Source organism: Pongo abelii, chromosome 1 (genome assembly GCF_028885655.2).
Source record: "Pongo abelii isolate AG06213 chromosome 1, NHGRI_mPonAbe1-v2.0_pri, whole genome shotgun sequence".
NCBI classification, from domain to species: domain Eukaryota; kingdom Metazoa; phylum Chordata; class Mammalia; order Primates; family Hominidae; genus Pongo; species Pongo abelii.
In genome coordinates, this window is record NC_071985.2 from 29,220,738 (window position 1) to 29,240,626 (window position 19,889).

Below are 19,889 nucleotides of genomic sequence, written 5' to 3' on the forward strand. Positions count from 1 at the left end.
TATTTGCCCAGTTCACTTCTAATCCCTGAGGATTCATTGGTGTAACAGGCATACAAGGTTCCTGCTTTCATGGGGCTTACAGTTTGGGGATGGTGGAGGGAAACCAACAGTAAGCAGCTAGAGATATCAAGGTGATTCCAATCTCTGATAGGTGCTGTAAAGGAAGTCATGTTGATAAGACAGTAATGTGCCAAGAGAATAGGTATGTTGTTTGAGATGGAGGTTCAGGAGCAGCCTCTCTGGGTAACTAACATTTGAACTGAAACCTGAATGACAGGAACAATTAGGCAGGTGAAGATCTAAGAGGAGAAGATCCAAGCACGTGCAAAGGTCTGAGGGTAATGATGACCTCTCATATTTGCCAGATGTTGCAGCCATGGTTAATGAGTTCAGGTTTTATTCTAAATGCAGAAGAGAGTCATTGAAGAGTTTTAATCAGGAGATTGGTTTGATCTGCTATGTCTCACCAAGAGCACACTGGCTGTGGGGAGCATGGATTGTAGAGAGCAAGAGTGGAAGCAGGAGGCCAAACTGAATGTCTGTCAATATGAACTGGTTAAGTAAAATCGGGTACATATAATGAAAGACTGTGCAGCCACAACGAAAAATGATTTGTTCACTTACTGAAATGGAAAAATATCATTGACATACTATTGAGGTAGTAAAAAACATGTTAGGATACTATATGTGGTATAGCCTTATGCAAATGTGTATGAATATATTTGGAGATGTGTATTGAGATGTGTCTGGGATTTCAGGTGAGTTTTCTTCTGTTTTTACATACTGTTTGTATCTGTGCAATGAGTATATTTACTTATTATGAAATTGTAATTCTTTATTTACTCTCAGCATCTTTGAGATAATTATTCACCATACACAAAAGGTTATATTTGAAAAGAATTTTAGGTCTTTGGCAAAAAGGCACTCTGAAATTAATTTTTTATCTATTTTTACTGTTCTTCTGCCTGATATTGCTTTGGGTGTTGGGTGGTTATTTTACATTATTCGTGAAATTCAGTGTAATAAAAAATAGATAAGCTTATTTGATGTATCTATTCAAGAACTTTTTTTTTTATTTCTTAAATAGAATGAAGAGTTGAGTATCTTATATCCAGCTGCCATTGTGACTATTGATGGATTTAGCCTTTTTCAATCTCTTCGTGCTTGTCGAAATCAGGTAGCAAAAGGTAATATTTTGGCAAGCAATATTTAACCTCTGTTAACGTTTGTTTTATTTAATTTCACCTGCTTATGGAATTAAGTATGTCTTCTAAATAAAAAAGGCCTTCTGAACTAGATTTATGGGAAAAACCTGCCTTCTGTAGAGAAAGGGGAGCATGTTGAGTAGATTGCTTAGTAAGGTAGAGACAAGAGCTAAAACATAAACACTCTTCACATGTTGCCTTTGGAGAGTGTGGTCAGCACAGGAACACTGGGCTTTCTTCACGAATTCAGCAGTATGTCTTGGCTAGCTAGATTTGCAACCAACATTGACAACCAACCCTAGTATTGACAACCAACATTGGGGTAAAGAATTTAGTTGCATGTGGCTGAGGTACCAGATTTTCACTAGATCAGCAGCTGATCAAGGCCAGCATCCTAAAATCTGGTGACTCTACATTGCTTCCATCCTCCCTGAGAATAAAGCTATGACTGTGTGCAAGGGAAATGCAAGATCCTACAGATATCACTGTAGGCAGGACCCAGCAGGGAGTCAACATGAGCTGCTTTTTGCTAACTCAGAACACTCAGAATGGAGAAAAGCTAGAGGCCTAAACTTAATATATATATGGGCAAAGACATTATTTTGTGACTTAGGGATGAAAACTGCCCAAATAATCAAGAATTCTTACTTTTACTACCTATAGTTTACATTCTGATGTTGTTACATCTTTTGGAAGAGATATTTCATCAAATTCAACATGCCATTGATTGTAAGATACACTATTATTTTATGTACCACTGAGAAGAAAAACTATTGCCAGTGAAAGACACACCATCAATTTTCAGATCTCAATTTCAGAGTTGTGAAAATATGGAAGAGTCTTAAAATCAGTGAAAATACAATAGCAAAGACTTGGAACCAACCCAAATGTCCAACGACGATAGACTGGATTAAGAAAATGTGGCACATATACACCATGGAATACTATGCAGCCATAAAAAAGGATGAGTTCATGTCCTTTGTAGGGACATGGGTGAAACTGGAAACCATCATTCTCAGCAAACTATCGCAAGGACAAAAAACCAAACACTGCATGTTCTCACTCATAGGTGGGAATTGAACAATGAGAACACATGGACACAGGAAGGGGAACATTACACTCCGGGGACTGTTGGGTGGGGTGAGGGGGGAGGGATAGCATTAGGAGATATACCTAATGCTAAATGATGAGTTAATGGGTGCAGCACACCAACATGGCACATGTATACATATGTAACAATCCTGCACATTGTGCACATGTACCCTAAAACTTAAAATACAATAAAAAAAAAAATCAGTGAAAATATTAGTAGCACTAACTTCCCCTTTTCTTCTGGGATTGAGTAGAGGAGCCTTAATGGCCCCAAAACAAAGTTTAACTTTGGTGAAAAATTAAATGGCTGATAATACCGATTATAAAATAATGGTCTATTTCTAGTTTATTAAATTAATGGACTTCTTACCTATGGAAAATTGCCTTTTGATATATAGATTAATGGTGAGTATTTTAAATGTTCTCAAGATAATGAAGCTTATGGTTGGCTAAATTTAAATAATTTAAAAGATTCTGAAAATAGGTATAAAAATTTAAACAAATTCTTACCTAGTAAAAAAGCATTTACTAGAAAAGAACCACATAGCCAAGACATCAGAATTTTTGCCAATCATATCAATCTGCTAAAAAAGAGAAAAATTTTTGATTGCAATATGAGATGCTGGATTTAGACTAGGTTTAGAAACAATTTCATGAAGCAGTAAACATATCCTAATTAGCCTGTGTTTTCAGGAAGCTGTCTCAACCATTTAGGAGTTAAACTTTGTTTTGGGGCCACTAAGTCTCCTCTACTCAATCCCAGAAGAAAAGGGGAAGTCAGCGCCACTACTCATATTTTCACTGATTATAAGACTTTTCTTTTCCATATTTTAACAACTCTAAAATTGGGATCTGAAATTATTTCTAAATCTAGTCTAAATGCAGCATCTTACATTGCAATAAATATTTTTTCTCTGTCTTTTTTAGCAGGTTGATATGATTGGTAAAATACTGAAGTCTTGGCTATGTGGTTCTTTTTTTACAATTGATTTAAATTTTTATACCTATTTTCATAATCTTTTAAATTATTTAAATTTAACCCACCATAAGCTTCATTATCTTGAGAACATTTAAAATACTCACCATTAATATATATGCCAAAAGGCAATTTCCTGTGGGTAAGAAGTTTATTAATAAACTAGAAATAGACAATGATTTTATAATTGGTATCATCAGACATTTAATTTTTCACCATTTTTGAATTTCTGTTTGTTTGTTATGTATAAGACCATAAAGCCATTTGTCTCCTAGGAAGTAAGGAATTAAGCCACTTAGTGCCCTTGGGTTGTAAGTTGCTGTAAAAAGAGTTCTGGTTACTTAGCCATAAATTGTGAAGTTTATTTCAGCATATAAGAAAATTATCTTTTCTTGGCCATACTATCAATATGCAATATTTAGAGGTTATATTTTTTCTTTATTATTATTTTTCACTTTCCTGAATAAACAGCCAGAACTCAGCAGTATTCTAATACGTAGCATGGGAGTTTACTGATCCATGGGATGTGCATGAATCTATGGCAAGAGGTGTAATTGTTGCTTTTCCTTTTCTTACTCACTAGATGAAGGGACTGAGGTTAAAGATTGGCATTTCATTCATTTTTTTGACAGTGCTGTTGCTTTTAACATATCTTTCTATCAAGTCTGGCCTCAGTTACCTAGGTTAGAGACCTTGCTGTATGTGTGCTCTGCCAAGTATATCAGGTTTTTACTTTTTCAATCAGTAAAGCACTGATTCCTATCCCTAGGATTTTATCCACTTTGTCAAGAGGGAGAAATTGCTTACTTGGCATCACATGCAGTTTGAATTAACTTTGTTTTTGTTTTGTTTTCTTTTGTTGTTTTCGAGACGGACTCTTCCTCTCTTACCCGGGCTGGAGTGCAGTTGCGTGATCTCAGCTTACTGCAACCTCCACCTCCCAGGTTCAAGCGATTTTCCTGCCTCAGCTTCCCGAGTAGCTGGTACTGCAGGCATGTACCACCACGCCTGGCTCATTTTTGTATTTTTACTAGAAACGGGGTTTCACCATGTTGGCCAGGCTGATCTCAAACTCCTGACCGCAAGCGATCTGCCTGCCTCAGCCTCCCAAAGTGCTGGGATTACAGGCATGAGCCACCATGCCCGGCCTGAATTCCCTTTGATTTTTAGTAGTAGTCTAGGATTTTTAATAGTCTTCTTTAATTACTGGAGTGTTCCAGAATCTTTTGTGACAGCCAACTTAGTCTTTTAAATGTTTGCATTTTACGTGCATTGTCTTGGTGTGAATAAATCTCACCTTATGCCTTGTTTTCATTACTTTGCCTCATTATTAACTGAAATTTTAGAATAACAACTAGTATGGTTTTAATGTTTTTTTGTAAAACTTCATTTTATCCATAATAATTAAGTTTGGATTGTCTATTTTATCTTTGGTAGCTGCAGCATCAGGCAATGAGAACATACAGCCACCACCATTAGCTTATAAGAAATGGGGTCTACAAGATATTGACACTATTATTGATCATGCTAGTGTTGGTAAGTATTACTAATTCAAATTCTCTTGGAATTTACTTCTTATACTTTTTATTGAAGTATCTCATTTATTAGAAATGGACATTTATTCTTTATTTATTATTATTTTTTAAGATGGAGCTTTGCTCTATCACCCAGGCAGGAGTGCAGTGGCATGATCTCAGCCCACTGCAACCTCTGCCTCCCAGGATCAAGTGATCCTCCCACCTCAGCCTCCCAAGTAGCTGAGATTACAAGCGTGCGCCACCACGCCTGGCTAATTTTTGTATTTTTAATAGAGACAGGATTTCATCATGTTGGCTGGGTTGGTCTTGAACTCCTGACCTCACCCGCCTCAGCCTCCCAAAGTACTGAGATTACAGGCATGAGCCACCACACCTGGCCAACATTTATTCTTATATGAAAAAATGCATTGCTTTTAGTGAGACATCTGGAAGTTAGTTCAGATTCAGATCATCATAGGCATATATCTTTAAAGCTGGGCATGATGGCTAACAGCTGTAATCCCAGCACTTTGGGAGGCCGAGGCGGGTGGATCACATGAGGCCAGAAGTTCAAGATTAGCCCAGCCCACATAGTGAAACCCCATCTCTACTAAAAATATAAAAATTAGCCAGGTGTGGTGGTGCACACCTGTATTCCCAGCTACTTAGGAGGCTGAGGCAGGAGAATTGCCTGAACCCAGGAGGTGGAGGTTGCAGTGAGCCAAGATCACGCCACTGCACTCCAGCCTGGGTGACAGAGCGAGACTCTGTCTCAAGAAAGCAAAACAAAACAAAAAGAAATGGTAGCAGTTTTAATAAAGATTTAATTATGCCCTCAGCCGCAGTATTGTACAGTTTTAAGTCACTCACTGTTTGACTAATTTTTCTACAGACAAATTTGGTCTATATAATGACCATATAAATCAGTCTTTTAAAAATGTAACCTTGGTCAGGTGTGGTGGCTTGTACCTATAATCTCAGCTACTCAGAAGGCTGAGGTAGGAGGATCTCTTGAGCCCAAGAGTTCAAGACCAACCTGGGCAATATAGTGAGACCCCATTGCTTAAAAAAAAAAGTAACCTTTAAACTAGTAAAATATAGATAAAAGCAGATTTCTTCTTGCAGCCACTATAAGAGAGCTTACTGTGTTAGGTACTGAGGGTATAGAGATGTAAAGACATGCTTCTCTGCTGTCTGAAAGTGTGAGTCTAGGAGTCTGGTTAGAAGAAACACATGAGAATGGCTACAATACTACAACATAATAATTGTAACAGACAAGGGGACCAGCTGTAGTGGGAGCAGAGGAGGACACACTCATTGTTTCTCCAGCACACCATACACTTTTATCCCTAGATCTATGTGCATGTGGGCTAGAATGCCTCCTCTGTGTTTGTTCACTTGGTCAAGTTCTACTCATTCTATGCAAACTGGACACGGAGAGAAAGAGCAAGGAGAAAAGGAAGGAGAGTGACTCTAAAGAGGCTAAGGATATCTGACACACAGGCTGTCTTTCTATTTACTGCGTAGCTCTTACATGGAATACTCTGTGATAAAAACCTATTGGTAGACATCTCAGTGTGTCTACCTTTTTGCTAGCATAAAAATGCTGCAAAATTCCAAAGTGTTGAGTTCAGTTCAGGGTAGCTTCCCTGCTCTGTTAATTAAACTTTGGAACATTGAAACTGGCTAGGGAAAGTGATTGGATAGAAACTATTATTCTATTCATTTATCCCCAGCCTACAAAATGAAAAAAGGTGCAATAAACTTTATTGTATGTACATCTTTATGTAGAGGTCTGGTTAATTTATTCAACAAATAAATGAGTACCTATTAATATTTGTGCTAGAAATACAAGGTAGGACCCTACTCTGATAAAGCTTATGTTTTGGTGATGGGGAGACAAACAATAAACTAAATGAATATCAAACTCTTAGTGGGCATCATGAAGAAAATAAGTAGGTTATGATAGAGAGTAAAGGAAGAGGGTGCTTTAGGTAGACTAGTGAGGAAAGGCCTCTCCAAGGACGTGACATTCAGACTGAGACTTGAAGGATGAGAAGGAGCCAGCTATGGAAAGATGAGTAGGAAGAGCATTCTAGGCAGAGGAGCATCAGGGATATAGGCCTGGGAGCCTTGAAGACCTCAGAGTGTTCAAGAAACAGAAAGGGGGTTGGTGTGACTTGACTGTGAAGAGTGAGGGGAAAACAGGACAAGGTTAGGTTGGAGATGCGGACTGGGGTTAGATCACGTAGGGATAAGGAGATCCAATTTTATTCTAAATGCAGTGGATGTCATTGATGGATTCTAAGTAGGGGATTACATTTAAACATATCTCTCGTTTGCTGGGTAGAGAGATGCTTGTAGAAGAAAGCAAGGAGACCAGTTAGGGTAGAGAGATGCTTGTAGAAGAAAGCAAGGAGATCAGTTATTGCAGTAATTCACACAAGAGAGAATGATGGCTTTATGGTGGAGGCAGTGGAGTTGGAAGGAAGTAGACAGATTTGAGATACCTTTTGTACTTGCTCAGGGATGGTTTTGAGAAACAAGAGGAAGGAAAGAATTAAGGGTTTCTTAATTTTTAAGTTTGAGCAACGGGCTGGATGATGAGACTGTTTACTGAAATGAGAATAAGGAGGAGGGGAAGAGATTTAAGGTAGGCAAATAAAGAGTTACGTTTTTACAGGTTAACTTCTGACACAGTTAAACATTCAAGTAGAGGTATCAAGTATACGAATTGGACATGAGAGTCAGAAGTTCAGGGAGGAAGCTGGGATTGTACATATAAATTCGAGAGGGAGTGGTTTATTATGGAATGTTTCGTAGAGTTCAAGAAAAGAAGAAGGTCCATTGGATTTGACAACATGGAGTTATTTACTGACTTTTGATAAGAAAGTTACAGTAGAATGGTGAGGATGAAAGCCAAATGAATATAGTCTTAAGAATAAATATTTTTACCCCCTCCTGTCTAAAATCACAAACAAGGAGCATAAGAAATAGATTCCCAGTATCTCCATTTTTATGGAGTCCTGACCTCTTCCTGAAGCCTTATACTCATTTCTCCAGCTCCCTACTGAATAATTTCTACCTAGATATCAAACTTAACATATCCAAAATCGAATTCTTAATTTCCTCCTGTCAAACTTGCTCCTGCTTTTTTTTCTACATCATCTTTCTTCTTCTGGTTGCTCCTTACCGTGACATACAAGGCCCAACTTTATCTGGCTTATGGTACCTCTGACACTGTCTCCTGTAGGGTTCCCCTCCCTGTTCATTGTGTTTCATCACACAGATCTCCTTTGTGTTCCTCAGACACAGCAAGCATATTCCCACTCTAGACCATTTAGAATTACTGCTCCCTCTGCCTGGAAAGCTTTAGCTAGTCACATGGCTTTCTCCCTCTCTTCACTCAGGTCTCCTTATATATCACATTGTCAAAGAGGCCTTCTTTAGTTACTCTACTAGGCCTAGAAAATTATCCAATGAGTTTGACTTTATGGAAACTTATATTGAGAGGGACTTTGATGTCTTTCGAAGTGTGGAGAGGCCTCAGACGCTCAGGGAAAACTCTAAATGACAAGGTAATAATAACTCCAGAAAAAAAAGAATGCACGGCCAAGGAAATGTAATTACAGTAAGTAGCATGTCTCAGCAGTGAGTAATACTTATATCGTTCCTAATAATAAAAACAGTGAATTTAATAAAAAATTGAGATACAAATATTTTGGAAGGATATAGGGCGAGAAAGAGAGATGTAAATAAGCCATACCACCTTAAGTTAATGAAAAATAGTGCTAAAATCAGTGACTCGAAAGATAACAGCCCCCTAAATTCGGTACCAATGTGTAGCAATATAGAGGGCAGAAAAACACTTTAAATAATACTATAGGAATGTGGTCAGCTGTAGACTGTGCGAAATTAGTCTCAAACAGCCTTGTTTCTTCAACAAATAGATTTCAAAGGATCGAGGATGGGAAGGAAGGGTTGAGGAGGTCAGAAGGATTTTGGACCAAGCTTAATGTCCATTTGTTTGTGGTTCTTACTTTGAAACCCAGAGGTATTGTTTTTCTCAGCAATGGTCAGCTATTTTGCTTCAAGAGCAGAGAATGCAGAAAGTTTAGGTCAACCAAGGTTAAGATTTAGCCAGAGGAGTATGTGTGTAGGGGGAAACGAGTGTAGGGAGGTTGTGGATATTTGCAAGAAAGTGATGATGATGGAACACAAAGCTAAGCTGGATAGAAAGGGAAGTGATCCCAGGAGGTACTTGATAAATAGTGGAAAAAATAGTGGGATTAATTAATTTAAACTCGAAATTGTGAAATTACTGCAGGGAGTTTCTGGAGTAATTGAGATAGAAAGCTAGGAGGTGGTGGTCTAAGTGTGGTATGCTTGAAATCAAAATTACAAAGAATCTACAGTTGCTGATGACAGGATCTAAAGTGTGACATTGAAAATAGATGATTTAAGTTATAGGAAGGAAAACATCATTGGTAGCAAGGATAGAAAGGACTGATCAGCCATTTCCTTACAATAAATTAGAATCCTTTAAAAAAAATTGCATATCTATTGCAAAATTGTCCTCTGGATTACCATGTAGTAATTTATACTCCCATGTATATTGCATGGGAGTTTGAAAAGAAGCTGTTTTAAAACCTAAATTTCAATTTATGTGCCATGCAATTTGCCCTTTGATCGTGTTTTGTAACGATCAAGTTTTAAGCAAATTTTAAGCAAATTTTGTAATGTAGTGAAAACATTTTGTATACTGAATCATGGATTCATTCATGACTATGAGACAGGTGTTCTGATCTTTTATAATAGTCTAGGAGGTGGGAGGGGAGTTTAAAAAATAGTCCAAGGATTTGTTTGATCACTTTAATTCCTATAAATCCAGTGAATGGTTTGCTTATGAACTCACTCAAAGAATTTCCTTTCCTAGGAAAGGAATGAATGCATTTTTTGACAGTTTTCAGGCAAAGGGGAGACAATACATGTATATGAAAATTAGTAAGGTCAGGCACAGCAGCACATGCCTATATTGGCTGGGCACAGTGGCTCACACCAGTAATCCCAGCACTTCGGGAGGCTGAGGCTGGAGGATCACCTGAGGTCAGGAGTTTGAGACCAGCCTGGCCAACATGGCAAAACTTCATCTCTACTAAAAATACAAAAATTAGCTGGGCATGGTTGTGCGCGTCTGTAATCCCAGCCATTCGGGGAGGCTGAGGCAAGAGAATCGCTTGAACCTGGGAGGCAGAGGTTGCAGTGAGCTGAGATCGCACCATTGCACTCCAGCCTGGGCGACAGGGTGAGACGCCATCTCAAAAAGAAAAAAAAAAGAAGTGAATTGGTATTTGGGGATATAAGTGGACTGTATACTTCTGGTACCTCTGAGTTTCGTATCTGTTCAAAAAATTAAATTTTGTTTTTATGATGTTCTATAGGTTATAGAAATTATAGATGGAAATTTTAATTTTTTTTTTTTTTTTTTTGAGATGGAGTCTCACCCTGTTGCCCAGGCTGGAGTGCAGTTAGTGCGATCTCAGCTCACTGCAACCTCCACCTCCCGGGTTCAAGCAGTTCTCCTGCCCCAGCCTCCCAAGTAGCTAAGATTACAGGCACCCACCACCACGCATGGCTAATTTTTGTATATTTAGTAGAGGTGGGGTTTCACCATGTTGGCCAGGCTGATTTCAAACTCTTGACCTCAAGTGATCCAACTGCCTTGGCCTCCCAAGTGCTGGGATTATAAGAGTGAGCCACCATGCCCGGCAGAATATTTTCTGATGTTGACTTTGTAGCTTTTAAAATGACTTTTGGTTATTAAATAAAACTAAACATTTAGCATCTTAGAATGGAACTGAAGTAAAAATGTAATGATCGAAATAACATTGTACATTCAAATCACGTTTTTTTTTTTTATTAGGTATTATGACTCTGTCCCCCTTTGATCAAATGAAGACTGCCTCCAATATAGGTGGATTTAATGCAGCAATTAAAAATAGTCCACCTGCCATGTCTCAGTATATCACTGTAGGGTCCAGTCCATTTACTGGCTTCTTCTATGCTTTAGAGGTATGAGTTTTATCAGTGATCATGAGTAAGGCTGCTCTTGATTTTACAATTTGTCTACAAATTGGATATGGTAACTTGCTTAGCCTTAAAAGATTAAGCAGTTTACATTTCTAAATTTCAATTGAAACTAAAATTAATCTCAACTAGCTTTCTTCTAAATTCTTTAGATTAACTGAAAAGGTACTACCATCAGTATAAAAGAAAATTCTTTGTTTCTGAAGCCCTGAGTTCTTTGATAGCTGAGATGTCTTTAAATATTGGTGCAATAGTCAGGAGCTCAGGCTTGTTAATGATGCCAGCCCACTAGGGATTTGAGTAAATGAGGAATTGTAAAGACAGAACAAGCTGCCAACTATACTTGTTATAAGTGGTGAAAATTGCTTCCTAAAATAGTGGAAAGTTGAGTGTTAGATTTGGCAGCTCTTGTTTCTCACTTAAAAAGCATGCTTCTCAGAATTGTCCAAAATATCTTTTTACTTTTATAAAAATGTGTGTGTGTATATGTGTGTGCATATATATATATATAAAGAGAGAAAAGAGCCAGTTATGTGTAGATGTGAAATCCGTAGTCCAGCTAGAATAATGTAATCTTAATGTCCTAGTTTAAAATTTATTTTAATGAAATTACAATTTAAAGAGGGAAATTCTAATGGTAAAATAGACTAATTGTGATTTTATTTTTAAACTATAGAGTTAAAACTTTTTCTTATATTGCGCCTAAAATAAACTTTTTACTGTACTCTGAAAGAAGCTGAGTTGCTAGTCCAGCCTTTACAACTTTTCAAAGCATTTTAAAGTAAGCTTTATTTAGAAAGTATGTTTGTTTCTTTGTAAGCTACTAAGTTCAAATGTTCTGTTTTTCAGGGAAGCACACAACCATTGTTATCCCATGTTGCACTAGCAGTTGCAAGTAAACTCACTTCTGCTTTATTTAATGCTGCCAGGTAATTACTTAACAATTAAATAAAGAATATCTCATTTGTATCTAGCTTGCTTTTAACTTATATTTTCATAGTCTGCACTTTAAAACCCTGGAAGCTCAGTTTTATTCTAAGTTTTCTTTCTTTTCAGTGGTTGGCTTGGTTGGAAAAGTAAGCACGAAGAAGAAGCTGTCCAAAAGCAAAAGCCGAAGGTTGAGCCAGCTACCCCATTAGCTGTAAGGCAAGTCTGTCATGCTTCCCAAATTTTAGTCCTTTTAGAAAGGTACTATTGAATGTATGGTCTTTCCGTGTGCTTGGTTGATTTGCTGATCTCGTCTTTGGAACTTCTGAAAGCCACTGCAGTGGAATTTTTTTTCCCACTAGAATGTAAAACTCCATGTGAAGAGTGATTCTTACCTGTTTTGTTCACAACTGTATCACTGTTATATACTAGGTATTCAAGATGTATTTCTTGAGTGTGCTTTTTAACAAATAAACTTAGCTTAGTTGTAGGAGAATTAATTTAGTGATAGCTGTTGAATTTCTTTTTAAAGTTTAGATAGTTTGTTACTAAGTTGTGTAAACTTTAAAAGTACTTAGTGATTTCTTTTAAAAAATGTAATCCTAGTGGATTGCGGTGGCTCACGCCTGTAATCCTAGCACTTTGGGAGGCCGAGGTGGGTGGATCACTTGAGGTCAGGAGTTTGACACCAGCCTGCTCAACATGGTGAAACCTTGTCTCTACTAAAAATACAAAAATTAGTTAGGCATGATGGCATATGCCTGTAATCCCAGCTACTCGGGAGGCTGAGGCAGGAGAATTGCTCAAACCCGGGAGGCAGAGGTTGCAGTGAGCCGAGATTGCACCGTTGCACTCCAGCCTGGGGGACAAGAGCGAAAAACTCCATCTCAAAAAAAAAAAAGTAAAGGCAGGAGTCCTGTATTCAGGGACTCTTTAGACAGACTCCTGGCCTGTGCCTCCTTGTTTACTTCAGTAGTGCTTTAGAATGTGTTAGTTATATTGGTGAGATTTTTTTTGGTGGAGGGAGCATGATTTTTGTTTTTTTTTTTTTTTCATTATTATTTTTTAGATAGAAGCATTTTTTCTAATGTTTGGTTTTGTTTTAAAATCATTTTTTATTACCTAATATAAAGTACCACCATGAAGGGAAATAGAACACCTCCTCTTTATGGATGTTCTTCACCTAAGAAGAGCCAACTAATTATTAAAATTTATCGAAGTATAGCTTCTAAGTTTTTTTTCATCTTTTTAAAAAATACATTGTAACATATCACATTTCCTAATATCAAGAGTCAATAAATTAGCCAAATGGTCCTGTGCGTCTCAAATAGATGTAACAAAGGTTGGGCACCTTTGTTTCAGGGACTTTTCTCTAAGTGAGCTTTCCTAGTTCTCTTTTAGTACCTCTTTACTTTTATTTTACTCACAATTCTAATGAGGTTGATTATAGACCAACAGCAGTTTAGAGATAACTATTTAGAAAAAGGAAGGTTTTTGCTTCAGGCAGATTGGTGTCAGCAGGATGTCATATCTTGCAAAAAAGAGAAAGATTAAGAAGAAGAATTTAAAATAGACAAAAGATGCCTGTGTGGGAGCATATTCTAAAATTTAGTTGATGGTGAGGACATTGTTTTCTGTGATATGCCTTTTAATCAAATATAGTTATACTTTATATTCTCTAAAGGTATAGGGTTATGGGTATCTATTGAAAACCTACATAGGACTGTGGTTTTATTTCTTTTATGTATTTTATATTACAAATGTCAGTTGTGATTAAAAATTAACTATTAATCCAGGTAAAATTCATATTTCTTTATATAAAAACAGATTCAGCCTATTTCATTTATGCATTTCATTATTCTGTTATATGTTTCTGAACTGGAATGTGATTTGAGCTTTTTATTTTCTTTTAAATATCAGATTTGGACTTCCTGATTCTAGACGCCATGGTGAAAGCATATGTCTGTCTCCATGTAACACACTGGCAGCAGTAACAGATGATTTCGGCAGAGTTATTTTATTGGATGTAGCTAGAGGAATTGCAATACGCATGTGGAAAGGTACTTCTTACAAAAATCCAGAAAAACAATTAATTCACTTTTTACCCCAATAGTTGAGCAATGTTACCATCGTTCAGCTTCTGGTTGATAACTCTGTTTAATTCTTTATGTTTACATTTTCTTTTTTTGACATGAACTCAGATCAGCAACCACTTGATCCAGTAGTCAGTTGATACATCTTTTAGGTTTGATCACCTCATAGCCATGTTTAACCTTTTCCTTATGCACTTTCTTTCAATTCTCACTGTTATGTCAATTTCTGAGTTCAGTTTCTTCCCCCTGCTACATTTATTCCCCTTCACAAAGCCATTCTTGAGCCAAATGTTCTCCCCAAATCTATAATGCCAAGTCTTTCAGATTTAAGATAGCAAAATCCATCTTCACTGACTTGACTTTTATATCCATATGCTTGGGTCAATCCACCTGGTATGTCAATAAGTATGTCACTTAGGAGTTTCCTTCAGCTATTAGTAACAGACCCGAGTAACAGACCACAGTATCTTCAGGAACCCAGTCTTCTTCCTTGTAGCTTCCCCACTCAAGGTTCTCATAGACAGCCCTCTTATCTGCATTCCGGGAAGGAAGCAGAAAGGAAGAAGGCTTCTCCTGGCAACTGAGTCAATCTACTTTGAAGATATTCCCCAAAGTCCCTTCAACCATTATCTACGTTAGCCAGGACTTAGTGACATGGCCTCATCTAACTATAAGGGAGACTTGAAAATATCTTTTAACTAGGCACATTGTGAATAATATCTCCCTGACTAAGAAAGAAGGGATGATTACATTATTTAGAATCATCTGGAATAGTAACATGTCAGTATAGACCACAATTTATGGTGCAATCTTGTCTATCCTGTAAAATGTGAGGAATAATGGATTGAGGTCATTCAATTACTCTGGACCAGATTGAAGCCACTATCACCTTCTTGCCAAAGAACTCCTGCAGTGACAGACAGAGGCAGTCTTTACCTACTGCATGTCTCAGTATCTGTAGAAATAGTTTTAGTACTGCAGATACATCATTTCTCCTTGGTGTTTGTCTTCTGAAACAATATCAAAGGTATGTTCTCAGCAAGACTTTTCTAAAATACCAAGACAAAGCTGTACTGACTGCTCCAAATCCACTATGGCAATCTTATTCCTTGCATCATTGCCTGTCTTTCTGCAGCTGGTACAGCCAGTTTTTCTTTCCATTGTGTCCTTGGAAAGAAGGATCAATTGCCTATGTGAGGGACCACCCTAAAATGGAAAACAGCATCAGCTACTTCTCCCATGCAAGAGCTTCCTCCCATCGCCCTGTAACCCATATTTTCTATCTGCATGTCACCAAAAGGCATGCGTGGGAAGGGAAGGGAATGAGCAGGAGGGGTAATCAGGTGGCTTCAATTGTATCTATAATCTTTTCTCTCTTTTTTTTTTTTTAGAGAGTTTTGCTCTTGTCGCCCAGGCTGGAGTTCAGTGGTGTGATCTTGGCTTACTGCAACCTCCACCTCCCGGGTTCAAGTGATTCTCCTGCCTCAGCCTCCCAAGTAGCTGGGGTTACAGGCATGCACCACCATGCCCAGCTAATTTTTTGTATTTCGTAGAGACAGGGTTTCACCATGTTGGTCAGGCTGGTCTCGAACTCCTGACCTCGGGTGATCCACCCGCCTCAGCTTCCCAAAGTGCTGGAATTACAGGCATGACCCACTGTGCCCAGCCAATGTTTTCTTTTTAAAGAGAAAAAGTGATCAGAAGTAAATATAGCAAAATACTAAGATTTGATAAGGCTTGGTGATAGACTGATTATTATTTATTATCATTTTTTATTTAAGATATTCCATAATAAAAAATATACTTTTATAGCTTTTCTTACCCCACCCCCACCCCCACTATTCCAGAGTACTTCAGGAGGCTACTATGGAACCTAAATTAAGTAATTAACTTCCCTTTACCTCTGTCTCTAAGGGTACCGCGATGCACAAATTGGATGGATTCAAATTGTAGAGGACCTCCATGAAAGAGTGCCAGAAAAGGCGGATTTTTCCCCCTTTGGAAATTCTCAGGGTCCAAGTCGAGTAGCTCAATTCCTTGTGATCTATGCACCAAGAAGGGGAATTTTAGAAGTGTGGAGCACACAGCAGGGACCTAGAGTAGGAGCTTTTAATGTGGGGAAGCACTGCAGGTAAGCTGCAAATGCTGGCATTGTGCTGGTTCCAAAATGAAATATAGGAATGCTTTTATTAAAATAAAGCTTTTACTAAAGCTGCTTATTAGATTACAAGTTTGAGAATTACAATATTCTTTATTGTGGTTTTTCCTGTGAGTGCCTGGCATGTACATAAGTATTTAATAACAAAAAAAAATTTAAAATGCCATGATACACTGCTGAATTAAAGTTAGCTTGTTGCTGATGTTTGTCCCTTACTTATGCTGCGAAGGCTCAAAAGGAAAGGTTCCTTTTGCCCTAGTCATAAGTGAGGTGAATACTTTGTTTGCCATTGAAACAGGGGCCTGATTGTGTTCATTTAATTTTTTAGAATCTTTCAACAAGGCAGAACTCTGCTAGTTGAGCCCTGCTTTATTTATGTATTTGCTATCAGTATTTAGTTGCCTTATTAATGCTTCTAAATTGATAATAATGTTGGGTTTCCTAGCTATAATAAAAGCACCTTTTGGCATTTCTCCTTGTTCTAATGTTTTTACCATATTGGTATGTGATTTCTTTAGGCTGCTGTATCCTGGCTATAAAATAATGGGCTTAAATAATGTTACCAGTCAGAGCTGGCAGCCACAGACTTACCAGATCTGTTTGGTTGATCCAGTGTCTGGAAGTGTGAAAACAGTGAACGTTCCCTTCCATTTAGCACTGAGGTAAGGTGTGTCCAGTGTTGCTGATTGACGCTCCTCTGCTAACTTTTCCTAGTTCCTAGGTTTGTTGTACTCTCTTTTGTAGTTGCTATTTTGTTGTTTCCCTTTTCTTTAGACTGATATCTTTAAAGTTAAATAGGAAACATATAAAGGAAAAAAGTTGGAGTGTGTCAGAATTAGGAAGAAAATAATTTCACATTCTGTAATAATTTGTTATATTTATTGGTTTAGTGATAAGAAGAGTGAACGAGCCAAGGATATGCACCTAGTGAAGAAACTAGCAGCCTTACTGAAAACAAAATCTCCCAATCTTGGTAGGTGTTCTCTCATACAAATAACAAAGCATATTGTTCTATCATCTTTTAAATCAATAAAATATTCTGAATGGAGCAATCAAAATGATGCATGGATGAGCTTATTGGAATTGCTCTGTAAGGCTGAAGTGTGCCATCTAGAGGGTGTTATAATTCATAACAAGAAAACATTAATGTGAGAGAACCCAAAAATCCTTTAGACTCACTGATAGTACAGATGTGTTCATTTTCTTTCAGAATAATGTTTCACTGTTTTAAAAATTAAAATTTTACTTTGATTATTTTTTTCTTTATAGATTTGGTTGAAACAGAAATAAAGGAATTAATTCTTGATATTAAATACCCTGCAACCAAGAAACAAGTAAGTGTATAATACACGAACTTTCCTGCTAGTGGCTGTAATACATCCTTCTTAAGAAAATCTTTATTTTCCTATTTCCCCCAAACATGAGAGGCTGAAGTCTTCTTTTCACATTTTTATTATTTATCCCTTTCTATATTTTCATGTAGAAGTTCCTGTTGTCTCTTTAAAAAAAAAAAAATTAATATTCACTCCTGTAATCCTAGCACTTTGGGAGGCCGAGGCAGGCGGATCTTGAGGTCAGTAGTTCGAGACCAGCCTGGCCAACATGGTGAAACCCTGTCTCTACTAAAAATACAAAAAAATTAGTTGGGTGTGTTGGCAGGCACCTGTAATCCCAGCTACTCAGGAGGCTGAGGCAGGAGAATCGTTTGAGCCCAGGAGGCGGAGGTTGCAGTGAGCTGAGTTTGCACCATTATACCCCAGCCTGGGTGACAGGGTGAGACGACGTCTCAAAAAAAAAAAAATTAATATTACCATACATCTGAGTGTGTTTTATATACACATACCTACACATCCCTACATTATATATATTACATATATAATATATATAAAATAGTAAATATGTGTGTATGACCACCTACCTTAGGAAATACAATCTTACCAGGAACTCTAAAGAGCCCTGAGTGTCCCCACTCAGTCCCATTCCCTTCTCCCATCCCTAAGGTAACTGTAATTTAGAATTTTGTGGTTCTTTCTTTTTCTTTGCTTTATAGTTACATCATTCCTGTGTGGCTCCTTTGAAACCTGTTGATGCATTTCCTGCCTTTTCAAACTTTATATAAATGGAGTCATGCCCTATGTCTTCTGTGACTTTAGTTTTTCCTTCAGGATTATGTTTCTGTGTCATTCATATTGGTGTATGTAGCTGTAGTTATGACTGATTCATTTACTATGCCATATAAATTCCACTCACTGACTAGAATTTATTTACACTCCTGTCAGTGAACGGTTAGGTTGTTTCCAGATTTTTGACATTACAAATGATGCTATGCTTATCCATGTACAGATTTCCTCATTCACATATGCAAGAGTCTCTCTAGCGTTTATACCTAAGAGTGGAATTGCTAGGGTGTGAGCTGCTTCAACTGTACTAGTCGATGGCAAATTGTTTCCCAAAATAGTTGTACTAATTTATATTCCCACCTGTTCTGTATGAGTCCCTGTTACTCCATAGCCTCAACATTCCATGGTATTGCCAGACCTTTACTTTTTGCCAGGCTCGTGGTTATAATATGGTCACCATTGGTGATTTCTTTTACGCCCACTCCTCCTATCCAAACCCCTCATAATGCTATTCAAGTCCTAACTCCACAAATTCTTACATAATGCTTCGATCCCCATGGATAACTCTGAACTCCTACTCTACTTTCAATCAAAACTGGATAATTAATGACTACTTATTTTCTAATTATTTCATGTATGTTAATCATAGCTCCCCCAACTTTTTTTTCTTTAGGTCTTTTAAGCTCCTTCAAGTAGGAACCTTACCAAATACTTGATTTTTATAATTCACAGCATCTAAAATAATGCTACTGTGAAAATGTAAGAAAAAACCATATCACAGGTTTTTTCTTTTCTCTTACACAGTCACTCAACACTTCTGCCACTAGATGTAGGGTTTTTTTTTTTTCCCCACACACCAATCAATTTCTTTGGCAGATTCTCCAGCTAACACCAGCTGGTTATTCTCTAATTCAGTTCAATTCTGACACCATCTACCTGGAGATAGCATGAGATCATCACAACAGGTTAAGAGCTCAGTCCCACAAGACTTCTACCTACTTCAGGTACCAGTCACAAGTAGTCGGTTGAATTCAGCTATATTTCTGACTGACTGGCTATAAATTAGGGTTACTATGACCCTCTCTTTGCGGTTGATGAATTTGCTAGACCAGCTCACAGAACTCAGGGAAACATTTTACTTGAACGTTTACCCATTTATTATAAAGAATATTACAGAGGGTAGAGATCAACAGTCAAGTGGAAGAGATGCATAGAGGAAATCATATGGAAAGGGTTGCAGAGCTTCCATTCCCTCTCCTGGCAAGCCACTATTCAGGAACCTCTACATGTTCAGCTATCCGGAAGCTCTTCCAACCCTTGTCTTTTTGGGTGTTGATGGAAGCTTCATTATATAAGCATGATTGATTGCATCATTGGCCATTGGTGATCAACTCAGTCTTCAGCTCCTCTTGGCTCCCCAGAGGTCAGGGGTTGGGCTAAAAGTTTCAATCCTCTAATACATGGTTGGTTCCACTGGTAACCAACCCCTTATTCTGAAGCTCTCCAGGAGCCTGCCATGAGTGGCCTCGTTAGAAAAAAAGAAGCTTCTATCACCTAGGAAATTACAGAGGTCTTAGAAGCTCCCCATCAGAAACGGGGGTCAAAGACCAAATGTTAGAACAAAAGGTTCTCCTAGCACCTCTGTCTACAAAGGGATTAAGAGCTCTGACTGATGAACTAGGGCAGAGACCAAACACTAGAACAAAAGAAACTC

The 19,889-nt window shown here is 37.7% G+C and overlaps 1 protein-coding gene and 1 non-coding gene across 2 annotated transcripts in view; both read left to right on the top strand.

The window, feature by feature from the left end:
* Nucleotides 1-19,889, top strand: part of RAB3GAP2 (RAB3 GTPase activating non-catalytic protein subunit 2) — a 121,021-nt gene that overhangs the window by 62,145 nt on the left and 38,987 nt on the right. The window contains exons 8-17 of the mRNA XM_002809438.6: nucleotides 1,088-1,187; nucleotides 4,711-4,809; nucleotides 10,714-10,862; nucleotides 11,727-11,806; nucleotides 11,934-12,023; nucleotides 13,725-13,864; nucleotides 15,812-16,028; nucleotides 16,574-16,717; nucleotides 16,946-17,028; nucleotides 17,325-17,389. Of these exons, the coding sequence (XP_002809484.2) occupies nucleotides 1,088-1,187; nucleotides 4,711-4,809; nucleotides 10,714-10,862; nucleotides 11,727-11,806; nucleotides 11,934-12,023; nucleotides 13,725-13,864; nucleotides 15,812-16,028; nucleotides 16,574-16,717; nucleotides 16,946-17,028; nucleotides 17,325-17,389 (1,167 nt within the window). The remainder of the gene's footprint in view (nucleotides 1-1,087; nucleotides 1,188-4,710; nucleotides 4,810-10,713; nucleotides 10,863-11,726; nucleotides 11,807-11,933; nucleotides 12,024-13,724; nucleotides 13,865-15,811; nucleotides 16,029-16,573; nucleotides 16,718-16,945; nucleotides 17,029-17,324; nucleotides 17,390-19,889) is intronic.
* Nucleotides 6,405-6,535, top strand: LOC112131374 (small nucleolar RNA SNORA36 family). The gene has a single exon (XR_002913457.1). It is a non-coding gene; the product is annotated as a small nucleolar RNA SNORA36 family (small nucleolar RNA).